Source organism: Labeo rohita, chromosome 25 (genome assembly GCF_022985175.1).
Source record: "Labeo rohita strain BAU-BD-2019 chromosome 25, IGBB_LRoh.1.0, whole genome shotgun sequence".
Lineage (NCBI taxonomy): Eukaryota > Metazoa > Chordata > Actinopteri > Cypriniformes > Cyprinidae > Labeo > Labeo rohita.
Genome location: NC_066893.1, coordinates 604066 through 627398, shown reverse-complemented (window position 1 = coordinate 627398; position 23333 = coordinate 604066). Strand labels below are relative to the sequence as shown.

Sequence of the window (23333 nt, the reverse complement as noted above, 5' to 3'; positions counted from 1 at the left end):
TCTATAAATAAATGGATGGATAAATGTCTGTTGACAAATGACAAAATGGTACTCAACCTGAGCCCCCTCAGGAGCCAAGTTGACAAGCGTAACTGGGGAATAGTTCTCCCTAAAATGATAATTCTGTCATCAAATAATGTTGTTCCAAACCCGTATCATTTCACTTATCTAATGGAGACAGTGATGTTTTATATTTCTGCCAACTGTCAAAAATGTGCCTTGTTGTAGATCCGTGTAGATCAGAGTAGAATCGTTCTTGATTTAATCAGTTCAAAATTTGAATGGGGCCTAAACAAGTTAAATACACTAAATATTTGATACTTTCATGGGGGTTTGTGCCTTTTTAAAGATTTTGGTCTTTGTTAAAGCTTCAGTTGCCATTTTTTTCCAAGTGCATGGAAAAGAGTGACCTCATTTGGAAAGACGTGAGCAGGAAAATGATGGCAGACTGTTCATCTTTGACTGAAATATTCATAAGCTTCAACTCTCGTCAAGTCTGAAATAAACAGTGGTGTTTGGTTTAAAGGGATAGTTCACCCCAAAATGAAAATTCTCTCATCATTTACTCTCAAATGGTTCCAAACTTTCTTTTTATATAAGAAGAGGTCACACTTGATATTAAGTGACCTTACCTACTATGTACTAACTTTAATCTACAAGACTACAAATTTACTGTGTAATTACATGCTGTTCTGAAAAATTCACACATTTAGTGCTAATGAGTTTGAGGTATGGTTAAGTTTAAGATTAGGTTTAGGGTTAGTATAGGGGTTAGAGTCTTATATTAAAAGCGGTTTATATTAAATAAATGCACTGGTAATTACAAAATCTATGTTCATAAACCATTAAGTAGTTCAGGCCACTTAACATATCCAAAGAAGATATTAAACTGCAACTTGTTGCGGCTGTGGTTTGTAGCCCTGTGGGATTCAGTTGGATACAACAACAATATTCTCTTATAAAAGTTTTTTTTTTTTTTTTAGTGGAACAAATTGAAAATATGGGTCACATAAAAAAAATGATTTTTAATCGACTGTGGTTTGTAGCCCTGTGGGATTCAATCGGATACAATAACAATATTCTCTTATAATAGTTTCTTCTTTTTTTTTTCCTTTCTTTTTTTTTTTAGTGCAACAAATTGCAAATATGGGTCACATGAAAATGATTTTTAATGCAGTTTACATTTTGGGAATTAACAAATGAATTAATAAATATTTAACCTTGGTTTATGTATTATTAACTTCCTAGCTGTTTTCTTCAAGTAAATCAGTGTCTCAAAATTTTCTTTGAACATACTTTATGAAACCTGAAGCAGATTTTCAGGCATCACATGAAAAAAAAACTAAATAAATAAAAAAATTGGAAATACATGACTCTGCCTACATGTATGCAAAAATGTACCTACAGTATACATACATTTCCCTGCAGTTTCTACTTGAAACGAACAATACTGACCATAAAATGTCTACTTTTTACACAAACTATAATTATGAGGCAGATTATTGATTATTAAAGACTTATTTTTGCATTGTTTCATGTACAATACTGTCTTATGACTATAAAACACTTTTACCATAGTGTATGATTTGTAAATGTATATGTTTCAATGTTTGCATGTCATAATCTGCTCCATATGAGTGGCTTTTTCTAATTTTATTTCTGAGTGGCCTTGAAACATTTAAAATTGCCACAGTCAGCATTTCACTGTTTTGAAGAAAACTGAATACACCTGTAGCGCCATTCACTGAACATTTCACTTTAAAACTTGCTGTGAAACATGATACTTGCTATAAGCGGCGCAAAATATCATGTTGCAACCATATTGTACACACAGGCACATCTCTTATTTATTTACTTGTTTATTTTCACAAAACTGGGTTGTTTAGTAAATCTGCATCTGCAATGGAGAGAAAAAAAGATATGGTTTATAGTGATTCTTGATTATGTTTAACCTGAAAAATGCAGCTAAATGTACCTGAAGCAACTAATTTCAGGTTTTGCAGACATAGAGGCAGAGTCACATATGTACAATGAGCCAGGGTTGGAATTTATAGAGAAAAAGCTTACTTCCATTGAAAATTTTATATATAGACACTGAGGGACAAGTGTTACTATTGGACAAGCTACTATTGAACCCAGAACATTTCTTTAAAGAATCAAACAAGGCCGAGAGCCTCAGGTCGACTACCAAAGATGCATTATTAACTGTAACCAAAGAGCTGATTGGCTATTACTTTACTTCATTTAATAAAAATTGTAAACTACGTCCCATTTGCTGCAGATGTTTTGAGTTCACTAGGAGGACACTGAGCTGATCTGCAGTGGCACAATTGAGCGCAGGGATTTGTGGGGAGATTTAGAGTTCTTCTCCCAATCTGATCTGGTCTGAGCGAGTGGGCGTCACTGGTATTAATTTATTAACATGAAAATCCCAATTGCAAGACCAGCTTTAATCAGCAGAAAACCACAAGAGCAGGCAGAGAAGAATGCCAAATAAGAAGGGCATGAGTGTGACATTAAAATAAGAGGACTAACAGAGAGATTAGCGAAAAAGGCGGCATTCAATTAAAAAGGTCAAAGCAGATGGAGGTCACTGCAGATAAAACTACAGCACATCTCTTCAAATATTTACGAACAGAAGTGTATTGAAAATGGGTGAATTTCATGAAAACATCTGTGCTATTTTAGTGTTATTTATATACTCTAATTGCATTTATTAATATTTCGAATTAGCTTTAACTTATATTTTCAGTTTTCTTTTTAATTTTAGTTTGTTTTATTCATTTGTGCATTTGTCCTTTTTAATCAGTTCATATACATATATATATATATATATATATATATATATATATATATTTAATTTTATTTTCATTTCTGTTTTATTTTTCTGTCATTTTTGTGCTTAATTTGATTTATTTCAGCAACATTTCTAATTTAGGTTTATGTTTTTGGCATGTAATATTTATATTTTATCCAGGTTTACTTCAACTAACTAAGATATACTTTCAGAAAAAATAAAAATAACGAAATAATTATTTCAAAACTATTTATGTAGTAGTAGTAGTGTTTGATTTCGATTCAACCAATTATTTTAAACTGTATATATGAGAGAATTGTATGAGTGAGAGAAATGGTGTATCATTGACAGACAAATCATAGCGACTGCAGGGTCAGAAAAGAGTGTGTATGATGTGTTTGATGAAGATGTTTTGGGAGGGGGGAAGTGGGTTGGAGGGGTTTGCTGTCTTCTTACCCATCTTAGACTTCCCGTCTTCATACTTTGTGCGCTGTAGTACATGATGTACTATCCTGCTTCTGGTTGAGTTCGAGAAAAACGTCTCTCTGTTGTTGATGGTAAAACTTCAAGAAAACAAAGTGCATTGCTTTAATACACAAATTTGTTGCAAGTTGCATGTATTAATCTACTTAACTGCATACAGTAAATATAAATACACCACAGCAGCTTAGAGATCAGTACTCAGAGCATTAGTATGTCAGTGTAAATATTAAATTAGAGAGGATCACGGCTGACCCAACACATAAAGCTCAGAGCAGATTGTGTTCTTACTACACCCAGCTGTCTCAGCATTCAGACAAATTCATACATTAAAGATTGGCTTCCTTCCTGGATGAAATGAATCTCACAGAACCTGTCAAGAACTTCTCCAGGTCATATTTCGCCTTAAAATAAAAAGATTTAAAAATTTCCTTTTAGGATATAGACATTGCCTATAGAATATTTTTGCACCTTGACATGTTTTCATGAAAGATAATTTTCATGAGATTGTCCTTGCTGTAATACAACCTATTCTTTGACATATTAAAAACAAATTACATTTAATTTTAACAACAAATACCGTAAGTTCCCTTTTGAGTGATCTCACGCTGCGTCCAAATGATGACGCTATGGGTCACGCCTCTGCATAACTGCATCTGTAGCATGTGTGTAATTACTCCAGGGTCTTTCAGCATACTGTGAAAGCAATATGCCTGTAGTACAGCTGGAACAAAGCAGCAAGCACACAGTGTCAAACTGTCTGTCCTTTTTGGTGGTGCCAGGCTCATGGCCCTTAGGGGTCATAGGGGTCACAGATGTCAGGGGATCTTGCTCATACTGGGTCAATCCTGGCAGCAGTGTCCAGTGTCCTTTTTACAATCTGAAGTTATCAGATGTTAAAGGTTCTTTATGGAACTATTTAGACAAAAAAGGTTCTTCTATGGCATCGCGAAGCACCTTTATTTTTAAGAGTGTAGGCCAGCCCGTCAGTGTATAACCATTTCGAAGACTGTTAGGTCTTATTGCAGCTGTATCTAATGGGAAGCCTTTTGGTCTGCTGTACATGACTACAGTGGTGGCTTAGAACCAAAGGGTTTTCTCTGAGAGCCAGTCTGTTCCACATGATCAAGGTTGCAGATATCTTTGTTCCTTGATGATGTGAAAGAAATTTTGGTTACTGTTCCAGGGACCTGTGCTGGGAGCATCATGTTATTGCGAGACACTAACAACAAACGCTTCCTTCATAGGCTGGAGAGGGGTCCTGAAAGGTTTTTGGTTCTGGCCTTGGTTTTTGAGGGATTGTTAACCCAGGCTCATGAAAATACGTGTCTCTATATACATTTCTGCAGCACCGTAATTCCGTACCTTACTGCACGTTTTGTGGCAGTTTCAAAGTGAAATGTCCAGAGAGTGGTGCTAAAACACACGTTCAATACGGGACCTTGGCAAATTTTTATTAAGTTAGTACAAGCATGTAGTGTCTCTGCACCTCACTACCAATTTCTCTCAACTCTGATACAGGAGAAATGTAAGTGAATAAATGAAAAAAAAAAAAAAAGTAATGCGTTACTTTACTCGTTACTTGGGAAAAGTAATCTGATTACCTAACTAGCATAACTTTTCATGTGTTACCCCCAACACTGGTTGCGGGGATACTAATATGACCCTGGACCACAAAACGAGTCTTAAGTCACTCGGTATATTTGTATCAATAGCCAAAAATACATTGTGATTGATTTTTGTTTTATGCCAAAAATCATTAAGATATTAAGTAAAGATCATGTTCCATGAAGATATGTTGTAAAATTCCTACTGTAAATATATCAAAACTTAATTCTTTTATTAGTAATATGCATTGTTAAGAACTTTGTTTGGACAACTTTAAAGGTGATTTTCTAAATATTTAGATTTTTTTTTGCATCCTCAGATTCCAGATTTTCAAATAGTTGTATCTCGGCCAAATACTGTCCTATCCTAACAAACCATACATCAATGGAAAAAGTATTTATTCAGCTTTCAGATTGCTGTATAAATCTCAGTTTGGAAAATTGACCCTTATGACTGATTTTGTGGTCCAGGGTCACATATAACTTCTGCACCATCACATGTCATCAGGATTGGAGTAGTTGCACACTTTCAGACGCAGTCACACAAATTAGTTCCCCATAGTGTCATCATTTGGGCGCAGCACCTCGTTCCCTTCTCAGTGAATTTTAAAACTCAAAAGCAAAACACAGATTAGATTAAAAATAAATTAAAATTCAAGAGATGTGCTCTAAAAACACATTTAATATCATAAAAGTTGAAGTAGTGAAGTTACAAAAAATTTACTAACACAAACAATAAATAAATAAAATCTAAACATAATACTATTATAATACTAAATACTGTTTCATTTACTATATATGTACAAATAATACTAAATAATATAAGCAAAAGAAATATAATTAACTAATTAATTACTTTTTTGAATAATATGACATTTTTGACAGATTTTATGCAATACACTCTTCTGCTACTGTGGCAAACAAATACAAAAACATCATCTGTATAAATCGGTTGTCTTTAACACTGCAGTGTGTTGGAAAAATATCTGCAGAGTGTGTTTCAAGTAGTTTTTCAGGTTAAACCCTACTTGCCCTCTTCCAACATTTCTGTGCGTACAAAACCTCTGGCCGGCCTCGAATAAACCCTTACTAACAGCACTTACTTAACAAAAACTAACTCTACTGCCCCAGGACAGGAGTTCTTTGTGAGGTCATGCATTTCCACTGATCTCTGATCTGTAAAGTGGATGTCAGCAACCAATGACTCGCACATTCACAAACAGTCATCAGGTTCAAGTACATCAAGTACATGGTTTGAAAGTGCCTCCATCATAAAATCTGCTCAAAAGGGTCAGCTGAGGCTAAAATCTGTGGTGGATACTATAAGTCCCTTGAGCTCATTGGTGGATGAAGGTTGCGGGATTGTGGTTTCAGCTTCAGTTAGCAAACCATGGCTGAAATGTATATGAGGCCATGGCTATTTAATTGCAGTATCGTATTCCCAGAAAGCAAAAGGTGCCACACAATGACATTTTTTTCTGTATGCATACAGTGTATGTGTTTTTTCTGAGAAGACTTGAGATTTGGTTATAACAAGGTCATGGAAAAGGGACGTACTGGTGCATTCTGGCCCTGCTGAAGGGGGCGGTGTAGCAGTCGGTTTCCTCCAGGTCTGGTAACGCCTCTTTATCCAGTTTCATGGGGTTTCTGGGCAGCCAACTCTTAAGCTGACGAAATCTCAGCTGAAATCGACTGCAGACATACGTTTACATAAGCAATTTTTAAAAAATAAAGTATTATTTCCAGCAAGCAGACTACAAAATGACAAAGCAGAGTTATTTATGGTAGTTTCTTCATTTCACATTCACAGTCACTTCTAGAATTGAATTATTTTCTAATGCAAATTAAATCAAGCCTGATTAACTCAGAGGTGATTTTGTCCCCTGAGACGCAGAACAAATAGCGGGCTAATTAACTCTATAAAATCTTTACTCCTCACAGCTAAAATTGCATTTCAACAAAATTGGGGTAGTGAAAAGACTTTTGACCTTTATGCTAATAAAATGAAATCATTAACTATCAGCCAAATATGTGGAAACAAAGAACAATAAGAACCCTGCAATAACCTACCTGCCCATAGTTTTTTTCTTCCAGTCTGTGAAGTAACACTTTTTCCTACAAAAATAAATATCACACGGTCACAATGTATTCACATACAGTACAGTATGACATATAGTACAGTATGGTGACAGCAATCTGTACCTGAAGGGCATTCTAATGTTCATCTGCTCAGCATATTTACACAGCGTGTCCCACGGCGCATGAATTTTCACAAACATGATATCACTGTTTGTTAATGAGGGCTGTCAAAGTGAAAAACAAATAATACACATATTCAATTAATAATATAAAATCTATAATAATATAGATGTAACAGTGTGAAGTAATTTGGTGAACTAAGACCCACACTTCCAATTTATGCAAAAACTTGATTGAAGAAGAAAGGATAATCAGGTTTTTTGAATAAAGTGAACTATTTAAAGTGACAAAAAGGTCTCAGTTACAACTGTAACCCTCGTTCCCTGAAGGAGGGAACGGAGACTTTACGTCAATACTGACGTATTTGGGGTCTCCCTTGGGAGCCCAATCACCTCCGATCTTTAGAAGAAAAGGCCAATGAGAATTGGCGAGTGGAATTTGCATGCCACGCCACACTCCCGTACATACGGGTATATAAAATGGCGGCTTGCAACCACTCACTCAGGTTTCTGCTGAAGAGCCGAACCACCGGCATCTCCAGCGTAGTTCAGGGTTGTGGCAAGAGGGACGTAACGTCTCCGTTCCCTCCTTCAGGGAACGAGGGTTACAGTTGTAACTGAGACGTTCCCCTTCAGTCGTTCTCTACGACATTACGTCAATACTGACGTATTTGGGGTCCCTATGGAAAATGCCACAAGCCTGAACCACGTTACGTCATTGAGGACAATGTTAACAAGCAAGCGTGTCGAAGCAAGTGTGCTCAATGCGTAACCTGCCCAGCGCCCTGGGAGCCAGCAGAAGGGGCCCCACAGGGATGCAATAGGCATATCGCTGGGGGGGTGGAGACAGTCAGGGAATAAAATAACTGGCAATGGGCGGATTCCGGGGAGGCAAACAGATCTATCTGAGCCTCCCCGAATCGGCTCCAGATCAGCTGGACCACCTGGGGGTGGAGTCTCCATTCTCCAGGGAGAGTAAGCTGCCGTGAGAGTGCGTCTGCTGCACGGTTTAGCTCCCCTGGGATATGAGCCACTTGAGCCACTTCAGACTACAAAGGAGGAGATGGCGGGCGAGTTGCAACATGCGACTTGGTGATTGATATAAGCGACCGTTGCCATGTTGTCTGTGCGGACAAGCACGTGTTCCCCATGCAACATCCGGCGAAACCGATGAAGCGCAAGGAACACGGCTAGCAACTCGAGGCAATTGATATGCCACAGCAGTCGAGGTCCTGTCCAGGAGCCCGAGGCTGCTTGCCCGTTGCATACGGCAACCCAGCCCGTGCTGGAAGCATCTGTGTTGACAATCACATGCTCCCGAACCTGCCCTAGGGGCACCCCTGCCCGTAGGAACGTCAGGTCTGACCACGGGCTGAAAAGGTGGCGACATTCCGGGGTAACGCCAACCCGGAACGTGCCGCGGTGCCATGCCCATCTCGGAACTCGGCCATGGAGCCAGTGCTGAAGCGGTCTCATATGAAGCAAGCCGAGCGGCGTGAGAGCGGCTGCAGCTGCCATATGCCCCAGGAGCCCTGAAACAACTTTAGAGGGACCGCTATGTTGTGTCTGAAAAACTTCAGACAGTCGAGCACCAACTGCGCACGTTCTTCCGTGAGACGTGCCATCATGTTGACCGAGTTCAGCTCCATCCTGAGAAAAGAGATGCTCTGCACAGGGGAGAGCCTGCTCTTCTCCCAGTTGACCTGAAGCCCCAAAAGACTGAGGTGCTGAAGCACCAGATCCCTGTGTTCGCACAACAGATCTCGCGAGTGAGCTACTATCAGCCAGTCGTCGAGATAGTTGAGAATACGGAGCGAGGGCACCCTCCGCGAGTTCGGTAAATACGCGGGGAGACAGGGCTAGTCCAAAGGGGAGGACTTTGTACTGATATGCCTGACCCTCGAAGGCAAACCGAAGAAACGGTCTGTGTCGAGGAAGAATCGAGACATGAAAGTACGCGTCCTTCAGGTTGATGGCTGCAAACCAATCCTGGTGCTGAATGCAAGAAATAATGTGCTTCGGGGTTAGCATTTTGAACGCATTTTGATCAGAGACCGATTCAAAACTCGGAGATCCAGGATAGGCCGTAATCCACCGTTCTTCTTCGGTACGATGAAATAAGGACTGTAAAATCCCAATTTCATCTCGGCTGGAGGGGCAGATGTAGAAGCCGCAGGGAGGCGCCCTCGGCGACGAGCTGGCGCAGACTTAGCCGCCGGCGGTTTGGTGGATTCACGCCGGGGCAAGATGTGTTTAATAGCCTCGGTCTGCTTCTGTACTGCCGAGAACTGCTGGGCAAAGTCCTTGACAGTGTCGCCGAAGAGGCCGGCCTGGGAGATGGGCGCGTCGAGAAAGCAAACTTTGTCAGCGTCGGCCATCTGCGCCAGGTTCAGCCAGAGATGGCGCTCCTGGACTACCATAGTAGCCATCACCTGACCAAGGGACCGCGCCGAGACCTTTGTCGCCCGGAGAGCGAAGTCGGTCGCCGCACACAGCTCCTGCATAACCCCTGGCCCGCTGCACTATGAGCCTTCACAGCAAGCGCCGCCGAAAGCTTACAGGCTTTGGACGGGAGTCGCGGACGATTCCTCCAGGTGGCGGCATTTTGCGGGCACAGTTGCACCGCAACTGGACGCTCCACCTGGGGAACATCCATGTACCCCCTGGCCGCCCCATCGTCGAGGGTAGTGAGGAGGGAAGAGCCCGAATGTGTACGGGCGCTGTAAGGCGCTTTCCACGTCTTAGTGAGCTCTTCATGCACCTCCGGAAAGAAAGGAACCGGGGCCGGACGTGGCTGACTCGAGTCACGTCGGGACCCCAGGAACCAATCATCAAGCCGCGAGGGCTCGGGGGGAAGGCGGTTTGCGCACAACCACACCGATGCTCTTGGCCGCCCGGAGGAGCATGGCCGCCAGTTCAGCATCGGCCTTCGACTGAGCAGCCGCCCCAGAGGGGAGCTGCTCTGCAGAATCCTCTGCCTCATCTGGCGTAAGCCCCTCCTCTGATGCCGCGATAGACATCCGATCTTCCTCAGGAGCGCCAAAAGAGACACTGGGCTTGCTGCGAGACGAACCGGCGCCTTCTTTCGGCATCTCGACAGGGCGGCGTGGTGATTCGGACTTCCGAGGGGGCTGGCCCATCGAAGCGTTCCGAACGGTGACCGTCAGGTTGCCCTTCTTCCTCACCAGCGCGGCCACCGAGCTCGTAGAGCCCGACGAACCCGACCAGGAAGGAACGGAAGGGAGCCTTCTCGAACACGAGAGGCGTAACCTTAACGCAGCCATGGACATGCGCTCACAATGAACGCACAAACCATCCACAAACGCCATCTCAGCGTGCTCTTGGCCCAGACACGTGAGACAGCGATCGTGTCCGTCAGAGGGAGTCAGAAAACTACCGCATCCAGAAGTACATGGTTGGAAAGACATATCGAATGAAAAGCCTTGTCACAACCGTGTAAGCTGAGAAATTGCTCTTTTAGTTGGTTGCCCAGGGAAGAACCGCGGCACAACTGTGCACTCAAGCTGGCTCCTCGCTGGAAAAGCAAAGAGGAGATGGTTGACGTCAACGGCGATCTCCCCCCCACAGCCAAAGAACGTCAGCTTCAGTCTTCTTACTTTCTTCTTTCTTCTACAGGAACAGTGAGGCTCCGAAGTAGAAATCTGAGTGAGTGGTTGCATGCCGCTATCTTATATACCCGTATGTACGGGGGTGTGGCGTGGCATGCAAATTCCACTCGCCAATTCTCATTGGCCTTTTCTTCTAAAGATCGGAGGTGATTGGGCTCCCAAGGGAGACCCCAAATACGTCAGTATTGAATACGTCGTAGAGAACGACTGAAGGGGAACTACTCATTATATTGTATTCCTCTTAGGACTTTAAATGTAGCACAAAAACAATTGCTGTCTGTGTTTGTGTGTGTTTGTGATATATCAGGGCACAAATTTGTATAATGACATGGGTATGATATAGGTATTACAAGGAGGAGGTGAATTATGAGAACATTCTGAGTGTCCCCATAATTGAAAAGGCTTATAAATCATAGAGAATGTTTTTTTTATTTTTTTTTATTTTTTTTTGAGAAAGTAAAAATCCACACAGTTTCCCGTGGGGGCTAGGTTTAGGTGAAGGGTTGGTGCACAGGGCGATAGAAAATATGATTTGTACAGTATAAAAACAATAGAGGTCTATGGAAATTCCCTACAATTCACAAAAACAAACCAGTGTATGTGTGTACTGTATTCGGTCACTAGCTGTGTTGCCATCTACCTATTTTTATGTTGCTGTCAAGATGTGCATAAATTCTAAACTTGCACAAAAAAACGTATGTGCTCATTTGAGGTGGATAGTGTTTTTATCCAACATGTAGATATGCGCATGGAAACACATTTTACATAAATCCCTTCATGTGCAACAAAACCTCACATGACTTTACATCAACAGAGGATGTGATTGGATAACTGGACTCATTGGAATCATCATAAGGAGTTGGTTGTAACATTTTTAAAGAACTGTTACAATAATCCCAACCCCAAACAGAGAGAGAGAGAAAAAAAAAAAGAAAATTTCCTTCCTAAAATACATTTTTTGGCCATAAAATCTACAATGTTGCTCACATTCACATGCCATTTCTCCTGTAACATTAAAAGTGTGAATGGAGTGTATGATATTGACGACATCACCACAGCTCTTTTCTGACTTGTCAAACTGACAGTGTTACAATTAACCCAGTGTTACAACACTCCCTGGTCTCACCTATATAAATAACATTTTCTAATCATATAAATAAAATCAGAAAATGTTTGATGTTGCTTTTAAGTATATTTAGTTTAAATGAGGTGATTTTACAACCCTAAATACAATGTCTATATACATTTCAGTTTTTTTTTTTGTTTGTTTTGTTTGTTTGTTTGTTTGTTTTGTTTTTAGCAATAAGCATTTATATTAAACAGGTAAAAATAATACAATTATAACCAAATTATATTATAATTAAAAAATCCACATATTGTTCCAAACTAGCTCCTACACTCTAAAAAATGCTGGGTAAAATATGGACAAACACGGAGATTGTGTTGTTTTAAACCCAGCGACTGGGTTAAATGTTTAAAACTAACCTTCTGGTTAACTCAACTTGCTTAAAATGACTGTATTTCTTGCTTAAAATGAACTCAAAATAAGTTGGAAATTAATGTTTATTAATATGTTCAATAAATGAACATTTAAACAATAGTTGTGTTAAAAGTACCCATAAAAATTGGGTTAAACATTTTACCCAGTCGCTGGGTTGTATTTAACCCAGCAATTTTAGAGAATACTAAATGATAAATTGCTAACAAGTGGTTGTCGATTAAATTAAGTGTATTAAATTAAGTTGGAACAATGTTCTGAGCCTTTTTAATGAGTATACCAATGTGAATCGAATGTAAAAAAAAAAATAAATAAAAAATAAAAAATAATAATAATAATAATCATCATCATCATTATACTTATCAATATGCATCTTATTTCAGTCATACCTTGTCGAAAAACTGTTTTGTTTATTTTTGAAGAGTGTCAAAACTTATTTGGACTGTATCTTTGTATAGTGACAGAACTAGGAAAAGCTGATGTTGTTACCCAGCTTGGAAAAGGTGAAACTTATTTTAATGTATGTTTCGACATAACAAACACACCTCCAGGAGAGATGTAGAGGTAAAAAATAGTATGACTAATGCCAGAGTTGTGCTACAGTATAAAAATGGTAAGACAATGATAAGACAGATCTGGGAGAAGAAAAGTAGTTTGATGAAGTAGAGTTCAGGTGTTCAGATACCAATATAGAACATGAGTTACCTGAGAAAACCACATGAGACACATAACTTAACACAAAACTTAAACAATGTACACAATCCTTGAGTTTTTAACTTTTGGCTGTCATTAGGTCTGTTCTAAAACTTACCAGCTTGAGTCATGACATATCAAATACTGTATACTACATTATAGTTGTTTTGTGAGATTTATTAAAGGTTTTATTACAAAAAAAATTATTTAATTGCAAATAAAAGTCTCAGTACAGTATTTGCCCAAGCTTTATCAGAATTATCTTTATCAGAATTTTTATTTATTTTTTTAATCAGAAAATTAAGCAGTTAGTAGCATGCTATGAGATTCAATAGTTGAGTCAAGTCTCCTGTCTTTCCATCACATTAGAAGTGCTATTTGTGTGCTGTGCAGAGCTGTCTATGAAGAGTTTTTCTTCTGAGGTTTTATTTCAGACAGGATGCATTAGTACGCAGCGGCCTGTAGATGGAAGACCGCAAGTCAGCTCACTTTGGAACAGAGCTAGTGTCTATTTTCTGCTGGCATTCGAAAGCTGCCAAAATAACCCTGATTGTTCTATTCTGTGATCTTTCCTTAATGGCAAAAATAATCAATCCAAACAAGTGACCATTAAAATACCACTGTCATCTAGAAAAATATATTATTCTGTACCTCCTTTTCCAGCATTAGCCCTTCCGCCCGCAGGTTCCTCTCAAACGTGCACCTCTTCTCCACCTGAGGGCTGGATTTCTTATAGACTAATATATAGTCAATGCGCTTCTTCCCATCTCTAAACATCAATCCTGAGGGGGTTTTTAGATTGTTCCCCTGAAAACCAATCAGAACATTTCATAATTTCATTCAATTTTATTGGAAAATATGAAACAATAGTTCTGTTCAGTATTAGTCCTAAAACATTTAAGCTATGGTTTCCCTCAGGAATGTCAAAATTCACTTTTGAGGTATGACTTTAATTTATGTTGTAGAACAACACAGGAAAGACTCTTCAAATAATATTTTACCACAGACGTTTTTATCCTTATAAATCAAAAAGTACTTTTTCGTCAATCACGTTTGAAATTCCTGAGGGAATTTTACAGTGCTGGCTTACAAAATGACAAAAACATGTTTATGTGATAAGAACTTACAAAAGGGAGCTACTCAAGGTAAAAATGCTACTCAAGACCTGATTTAATTATTAATCATCAAACAGATCTTGAAGCTGGGTTGGCAGCATATCAGCAGGTAAGAGGACAGATGTTGTACCTGTACGGAGTCCGTGCGGGCCTCTAGCTTGGCTCTGGACACTGGCTTCTGCTGGACGAGGAACGTTTCATCTGTTTTAGGCTCAGACTCCCCCACCTCCCTCTCTTCCATATAGACATCCTGACTAGTTTCTGTCCAAGAGAGAAACACTGGGTTTTATGAGATCAACCCATTAAAGTTAAATGGTGATGAATATGGATGTGCAAATTGTCAGCTGTATTCTAATTTACTCCTAGTCTTAGTCTTGTGCGAAATGTCGGCTATAGTTTTTACCATGTTTACTTAACCATAATTAGTCGCATGGCCTCATACTTCTAGAGGTGTACGGTGCTTTCAAACTGTCAGTGAGATTGGGAATAGCTTTCTTCAGCTGTTATAGACCTAATTGTATTTGACAGGTTGGGCTTCGCTTGACAAAGGGCTTTGAATTCAAGCAACGAGCCTTTAAATTTTTGCTAACACAAAGTCAGTGCTTTCATCACCAATATTTGTCCACTTTATCTTCTCTGTTCTGGGATTACTGCTGACTACTGCAGCCCGTATTCCTCATTAGCTCTACAGGTGTTTAGACAAGACAGCTTGTTCCAAGTACTGCTCAAAGGTTCTTAGTGAAGATGCTGGAATCATTTCCAAGTGCTGACATTGCCGGACTCCTCTAAGAACAGCATTACATTTTCCCTTGAGTTTAGTACCACCCACTAATGGCCATCATTTTGATACAACACTCCTGCCAGGAGATCTTTTAGCAAAAGCACCTAACCTGATGAGTTCAACACAACAGCAGAATGAATAATGGATAATGAGATGGTCTGTTCTTAGGCAGCTGATTTTCATAGTTACTCCGTGGCTTCAGTCCACATCCATACAGAGAAATTAAAGGTCAGCCTTTTGTAGCGACAGTTCTAAGAACAACAGTAGAACTAAACCATTACCTGAGTGACAATAGGTCATGGTTTGGATCTGATTTAATTTGCCCCAAGAAGGTCTATAAAATCTGGAGAAAATATCCCCATTCATCTCACTGGCCGTGGTACTCTGATAATATATGCAGCTCTAGAAGTATGTGACCTGCATACTGTTAACTTTGCTCATGTGCACTCAGAAACATATATCTTGTGACACTTTTAAACTATTACTTAAATATGTGATTACAGCCTATCAATAGGCAGTGGTTCCCTGTGGGCCTCTAGCCGGTTTTTTACATAGTACAGCTTTTGGACCATGGCATCCGAATCATCTTTGGAGGGTCCCAGATTACAAGGGTTGTTAGAGCACATTGCCCCCACTAAGAAATGTTGGGCAACACTTTTCCAAGCAGTCCCTTGGTTCAGAAGTTTGGCCATTTCCTGCTACTGATATCTAAAGCTCTGCCTCATGTCAGTCAGGTAGACAAGAGAGAGCACTTTGATATCTCTGATCATTCGGCAGCATGGTGGCTTCTGCCAAATGTGTCAACTGGTCTTGTTCAGGAGGCACTGTTTTTTAGCACATGAGGTGCAGATTCTCTTGTGCAGTGGTGCTGTTCTGGATGACAGGGTCTTCCAGAGAAGACCTAGATTGCCTTCGAAGGGCCACATTCCAGACTCTAAGAGATGCATCTATTAAAACAGTTTTTCGACAACAGCCCCTAATGCCGTGTTCCTCAACCCTGGTCCTGGGCTCCAACACTGCACATTTTGTATGTCTCCTTATCTGACACAACCATTTCAAGTCCTGAAGTTTCTTCTGTTGAGCTCATGAGTCGAATCAGGCGTGTTTGATTAGGGAGATATACAAAATGTGCAGTGTTGGGGTGCCGAGGACCAGGGTTGAGAAACACTGTCCTAGTGGGACACCCTGAGAAGAAAGGTACAAAGGCACTTGCGCATAACCCTTTAAAAGCCTCTGCTTTTGAGCCACCATTGTAATGGTCTCATATGGAGTAGGCCCAGCGGAATGACCAGGGATGCTGCTGCCATTAAACCCAAAAGCCTTCAAAATAGGCTGACTAGAATATCCTGGCCTAGATTGAAGTTGTCCAAACAGACAAGGATCAACATGCATACAAGTCGGGGATAAATTTGCTTCTATTGTAGTCAAACCCCACTGCATTCCTAGAAAATCCTGTCTCTGTGAAATCACACTACTTTTCTTGGGATTCAGTCTAAGACCAAGACACCTTAAGTAAAGGAAAACAACACCTATATTTTGGGACGCTAAAGACTTGAGCTATAATTAGCCAGTCCTTGAGGTAATTCTGTACATGGATGCCCTTGAGTCGCTTTGGAGCCAGAGCTGTGTCCATGCATTTCATAAAAATGAGAGGTGACAATGACAAGCCAAACGGAAGGAACGCTTCACAGGCAAAAACATTTTTTTTGTGATTGGTACAATCTGAATATGAAAATAAGTCTATCTTTATAAACCAGTCTGATTGAAAAGGTTGTGCCCAGTATTCTCTAGGGGGAAGACAATCCTAACAACCTCTTGTACCCCAGTTCCCCTCCAAGAAGAGGGCAGGAACTGCCTCGCCAAAACACAGAATGTGGTGGGTTTAACAAGCCCCTTAAGGGTATTGTGGAAGAAAGAGCACACAATGTTGTAGTGTGACACTTTCCCCCCCAAGGGGACTTGCCCCAAGAACCCTGAATGCCCCAGCATCAGGGCTGCTCTTTTCTGGCAGGCTAGGGGAAAATGACAAATCTCAGTTACAGCTTTCATTTGGACTGCTGAGAAGAACACTTTGCTTTTGCTTTGTGGCATGGAGACCAAGGTCCTTTGTGCCATGGTGTGCAGTGGTGCCCCAACCTGAATTAGGCCTTACCAACCGTAATGATGGTCCACTCCAAGACAAGCCAATGAAGATGAATATAGTTAGCTAACATGTTTTCAACCTTAAGCATTGATGCATTCCCATGGTCTGCCAGCTCCACAATAGATGAATAATTAGACACTGCAGGTTAACAATGCAAGTCGAATAAGGCTGCTTCCGTGCTCTTGATAATTTGTTGTGGAAATCATGGAAGAAAGGAAGTCGCCTATGAAAAGGATGCCTGCTTTGAGCTGATAGAAAACAACTGTCTACATTGCTGTGGGACACTTTCAGTTCTTCCTCAGGCCAATTCAGTTTATCTATAGCACAAGTTAAAGGGTTACTCCACGCCAAAATGAAAATTTTGTCATTAATCACTTACCCCCACATCGTTCCAAACTGTGTAAAAGCTTCATTCATCTTTGGAACACAATTTAGGATATTTTAGATGAAAACCAAGAGGCTGGTGACTATCTTATTGACTGCCAGGTAAATACCACTGTCAAGACCCAGAAAAGTATGAAAGACATCGTCAAAATAGTCCATCTGCCATCAGTGGTTCAATCTGAATTTTATAAAGTGACGAGAATACTTTTTGTATGCAAAAAAAACAAAAAAAACAAAAATGATTTTATCCAACAATTTGTCTCCTTCAGCATAACATCATTATGAAGAGTATCTGCTGGACGCAAACTGCGTACACCGAATATCCTGTTTTGATTCAAATTAAAGTGTAAAGATACTCTCCAAAATGGCGCTACGCTGACACGGAGGAAACAAATTGTTGAATAAAATCATTATTTTGTTTTTCTTTGCATACAAAAAGTATTTGCGTCACTTCATAAAATTCAGATTGAACCACTGATGGCAGATGGACTATTTTGACGATGTCTTTCATACTTTTATGGGTCTTGACAGTGGTATTTACCTGGCAGTCGATGGGACAGTCACAAGCCTTCCGGTTTTCATCCAAAATATCTTTAATTGTGTTCCAAAGACGAACAAAGCTTTTACGGGTATGGAATGACAAGGTGGTAAGTGGTTAATGACAAAATTTTCAATTTGAGGTGGAGTAACCCTTTAACGTATAATTTATTGTAACTACTCATAGAAAGGCACTGTGTGTGTTTCCTTATATCTATGTCCGGAAACATCACACTGTTCAACATTTAACTCCACAGAACAAGATGCACCGAGTTTTCACAGAAAAACACGTATGAACTGTCATGAGATTGTGTTGGTATTTCCATATCTCACACTGAAAGCCCAAAATTCTACAAAGTTTTTATATGATTACTCCATTTCATAAGGCATGCTATCTTTTTAAGTTAATAGAATAGTTAGCTTGCTAACTAAAACACAAAGACAAAAGTATGCTAGTGCTTACCTGTGGGAGGAGGTGTGATGTGTGTGCAAGAGGCACTGACGCTGTGAGTGTATGTTTTGGGCTCCGGACTCAGAGGCACAGACAGGAAGTGATTGAGGTTCTGAGGATGTGTTTGACTCTGAGCCAGACACGGCAAACTGCGGCGAGACGACTTTAGCGTTTTCTCCTTCAAAATTTCACTGATACTGGTGTGCATACCTGCTGAGAGAGAAACATAGAAGCACATAATTGAGACACTGGATTAAAAGCATCAACATTTCCATTAGATCATTTTTAAAAAGGTATTTCAGTTCTGTTGCCCAAGAATCAGTGTAATCTGAATTTGATCCAAATACAGTGCAAGGCAATCTAGTACCAGTAAAACTCACTTACACTATCAAATGCAAAGGTATAATGATCGCATCAAGGATAACCAGTGTATTACATTTACTTAATTAAATAACTCCTGTAAGCACAGTCAGACTCACAAGGTCATCTAAGGATAAAGGATTTACTAACTACGTTTCAAAACCACGTGGGCCAGTGCTGTTTGTTGGTTGGTCACAGAAAGCAGATACAGAAGATGCTGTTTTGGTACACATAAAAAATTCCATTAAAGGAGCCATAAATGAGCTTATATGGAATATGTAATACATTTAAAATTAAATAATGAATGAATGAATAAGAATCAGCAATGAATAACAGTATCTTTACAAATTTACTTTAACCTTAGACTAATAAATGCATCAATAAAAGTTGTTTATTGCTAGTTAAAAATGTTGTTTTTTGATACTTTCATTAACATTAATGAACAAGTTGGACCTTTTTTTCCTGAAAATGCATATTTTAACAACATTTAAACATAACAAGATATAATTTGTAAATGCATAAAAATGTCAGAGACCAACATCATAGTACATAATATCATAAATCTGTCTCATTTTTATATAAACAATTTTGTTGAATGTAATACCTTACGTGCATTCTGCAGCTGCATTTTATCAACTAATAAGCATAAAATTAATGATAATGTGGCATAGCAGGGTGAAATCAACAAATATTTCTCATTTGTTAATAGTACGTAGACTTACAAAAAAAAAAAAAAGAGAGAGAGAGAGAAGACAAAGAGATGACATTGTGCTTGTTCAGTTGTTGACATATTGAACCTAACAACAAACCTAACTCTGTCAACATATCAAACCTCTATTCAGTACTCAATTATGCAATAATTCGAGTTACATAAACTAAACGTCTGAAATGCAATTGCTTTCCATACTTCTTTGAAAACGTGGATGGGATAAGCAGGCTAAGATGTTAAAATATTTAAGGTATTTACCTCAACATGAATGTTACATCAGGGAAGATTGATTGCTAGGTTAATGTTTTACAGCTGCCATTATACTAACAGTGGACAGCAATACTGATGAAGGCAACATAATCCTCTTGGGAGCAATTTTCAGTCTATTAATGTAATATGAGATGACTATTCTCAGTGTACACACAGAGTGACCCATATGGCCGCTTTAATAAGCCTTTAACAAACACGGTCTCATGCATAACATATTCAGATGTAGAAATTATTTTAGATTCAGATGGACATTTTTGTTAATGTTAATAATAAAAGTTAATATACACTCCGCTGCTTCTTATTAAAATATTTACTGTAAAATATAAATGAATTTAAATATCAGTGTCATGAGACCTACCATAAAAACAAAACCCTTGAATATCAGAATGCCAGAAGAGGCTGTCAAATCTGGATATATGACTCCACATAACCATTTAATTAAAAACCATTTCACGATGTGATGACAGCATGAACGTCTGAAGCAAGGTCACGCTGACGCGCATCCTGTGAAAAGCTCATTTGTAAGCCGGTGCTAGACAGATGACTAGCTGGGAAAATGCCTGGTCTTCCCCACACGACTGCACATAGATAGAGCTGATGTGGAATTCCTCTCATAGTGACCTTGTCCATGACGGCTGCATCAATCTAACCTGCTCATAACCCACAGCTGGCCTTTTAAATAGAGCTAACATGAAACAAGAAGCAGTGATTCAGAGTGTAAAACCCAAACTGCACAGAGAGAAAGAAAGAAACATATGCAGGACTGAATTAATTAAGATTCTCTCACATTTTCGGATGCATCTTAAGTACTCAAAATTCAGCACGAGGCTCTTGAATCTCAAATGCTCAGCCCTAAAATATCTTTTTCCTGTAGCATCTTGGGATTGAGGCTCAAGAAAGAAATACTTTGGGGGGAAAAATCTGCTTGTAACCCATTTTGCTGCATAAAAATGTAGATATTTACATTTGAAGATGATGGGAGAGATGCTTGCATGTGAATAACTCAACACGACCAAAACAGTGTTATCATTGGTTGTTTTTTGGCATTTTGTTATGCAGTACTTAAAGTCTTCTGTTTGTTTTCTGTATCCTTAACTACAGTTGTACAATGCTTTATTAAAGAAATTAGCTTGCTAGTCATGGCTGTTTCTCAAAACTGTAGTAACATGGTTGCACTGCCATTGTTTAGCTCAACAATACATAACTGTCATTACTGCACAGGTGGCGGAGTAATAACTTTAAAGTTTATAGTTCATTTACATGAAACAACAGAAAGCCATTCACAAACTGGCATACACAGTTGGCAATCCCTGTATACATTTGGCTTATTTAGTCACCAGTTTACTCGGATAAAGCCAAAACGCTGCTGAAATGATATTGGGGTCTGAGGACTCCACTATTTTTGATCCTGTTGTTGTGTTGAATTATGTTAGTTATAATATACTTGCAACCATAGTTGGCTCGTTGTTTAAGTCTCTCCTCCTGTAAATCTATGGGATTCTTTCTTATTTTACTGCCCATAAATCCTGAGATTAGAAATGCTTTGGGGTCATTCCAGGAAATCTGTGAAAATCTTTTTTCATTTGGAAAAATTGAAAAAAATAAATTAAATTAAATCAATATATTTTTAAATATCCATGAAATGACATTCTATTGTGCCATCTCAGGCTATGTAATTTCTTATTTTATGACTATTTTTCTACCTCACGCTTTGGTATTTTTGTCAACCCTGTTACCGACACAAACGTTACAGTATAATTAGAACTCATATGCTCAATCATATACCAAGAGTGACCTATAAAATGTTTGAATTTTACACAGACATTCTTTAAAAACATGGTCAAACCTAATCAATGTCATCCCTGTTACCCACGTCAAAACCTGTTAGGCTAAAAAGTAACAGCTTGACAGTAACAGGCCTGACAATTTCAAAAGCACATATTGTGCACTTTGAAAGGATTTTTTTTTGGTTTTTGTTTTTTTTAGTGGATATTGATTATATTAAATATAAGAAATTATTGTTATAATTATTGATTTACATTTTAAAAATGGCAACAGGATTGACATTGCATGATGGCTCCCCCTTAGTCAAGCCTGTAAATCAGCATTATAGAGGAATGAGAGAAACATGCTTATGTTAGATGATGTAGCCTCCTAGAAATGATGTCACTTTAGTGGGATTTTTGAGGAGGGTAACATGGCTGACATGAAATCAGGGGAAACCAATAAAATTATTTATATTTTATAAAAAAAAAAAAAAAAAAATCATGAGCATAACAATGAGACTATATTTAGAACAATATGAACATAATTTACATATATATATTGCCTTCATTTTGCAAATTAAAAGTCCTGCTCAAACAGAAAAATCATAGTGAGGGACAGGGGAAAAAACCTTACCCATATCAGCATAAATGCTATTTAAATTAATTAAAATAATATTTAATTCACTTTTTATGTAATATTAATGAAAGCACACATAGTGTTGTTATGTTTTTTTTTTTTTTTTATTGCACATGTATTTGTTATTACATTAAATCTATGTTTGACTATTTCTTAGGGACGCAAGCATGTACAGCATATGACCTATTTAAAAACACACTGTGGTACTGAGGCAATACAGGACAAAATATACATATATGTTAATGAACACAATGCAGTTCCAACATCTGACTCACCTTTTTCCAAACAAAGAAAGGGAGATTATTGGATTTTTTAGCACAACTATTACCAAAAAAAAAAAAAAAAAAAAAAAAAGTTATTAATCCTGGGTTGCCTGAGATTTCACACTGAACATAAACTGAACACAGCATGAAAGTTTCATGGTAGATGGTACAAAACACATGAATATTTAATGAGATAAGCACTGAGGCAGTTTGTAATTGATTGTCTTTTGCAAAACAACTCAATATAACATTCTAGCACAGCATTGTTTTCTACTGCATAGATTTTGCACAGCAAAATCAGTGTTAGGCCTGCTCTCAACCAGGGTTTCAACAGTGCTAAGCCCCTTTTAAAATTGGACTACAATGTGAAATTCTGTTTAAGTCATGGTCAAAACTGAGGTCTATCCAGAACTTACAGGAGAAGCATTTATGTGCGCTTGCAAAGGCTTTTCTAAAAGATACCTCATTTTAGACGAGTTTTAAGGCAGAACTGCATGTATCCTTTGGTTATTCCAAAATTTATTAAACATAAATAAATCAAAGATGACGGATGAGGCAAAGGACATGTTGATATGTATTAATTAGTCATGTGAAGCACTATTTATGTGCCTCCGTACAACACTTCAAATCTGTAATTTATGAACTTATGCTTTACACTTATGCTTGGGTAGCATTTTATTTTAGTCCTGTTCCACACTGTGTACATAATGTGTACTTATTATAACAATTACAATAACTAGGTAATAATTATGTACTATTAGATACTATAGGTACCCTGAACTTACCTCTAAACCTAAATATAATTACCTTGTACCACCCACTACTTTCTTGGTTAAGTATACTGTAAGTACACATAGTGTAAAATGAAGTGTAACCTATACTTGAATACATAGTAAGTCATTTTTGGATATAAGTGTCTGCCAAATCAATAACAACACATTTGCATACTTCATAACTGAAGGTTTTAATCAGACAGGCTTGTGTGGATGCGCATTTCCTCCATAAATGCCTTGTG

General features: G+C 38.7%; 1 protein-coding gene across 2 annotated transcripts in view; it reads right to left on the bottom strand.

Annotated features, from left to right (window-relative positions):
* The window catches only part of ano3 (anoctamin 3), a 113766-nt gene that overhangs the window by 51664 nt on the left and 38769 nt on the right, over positions 1–23333 (bottom strand). For both annotated transcript variants that reach the window (XM_051099491.1, XM_051099492.1), the window contains exons 2-8: positions 18326–18523; positions 14148–14278; positions 13554–13709; positions 7087–7187; positions 6955–6999; positions 6442–6576; positions 3254–3360 (exon numbers count right to left, since the gene is read on the bottom strand). In XM_051099491.1, coding sequence (XP_050955448.1) covers positions 3254–3360; positions 6442–6576; positions 6955–6999; positions 7087–7187; positions 13554–13709; positions 14148–14278; positions 18326–18523 — 873 coding nt within the window. The remainder of the gene's footprint in view (positions 1–3253; positions 3361–6441; positions 6577–6954; positions 7000–7086; positions 7188–13553; positions 13710–14147; positions 14279–18325; positions 18524–23333) is intronic.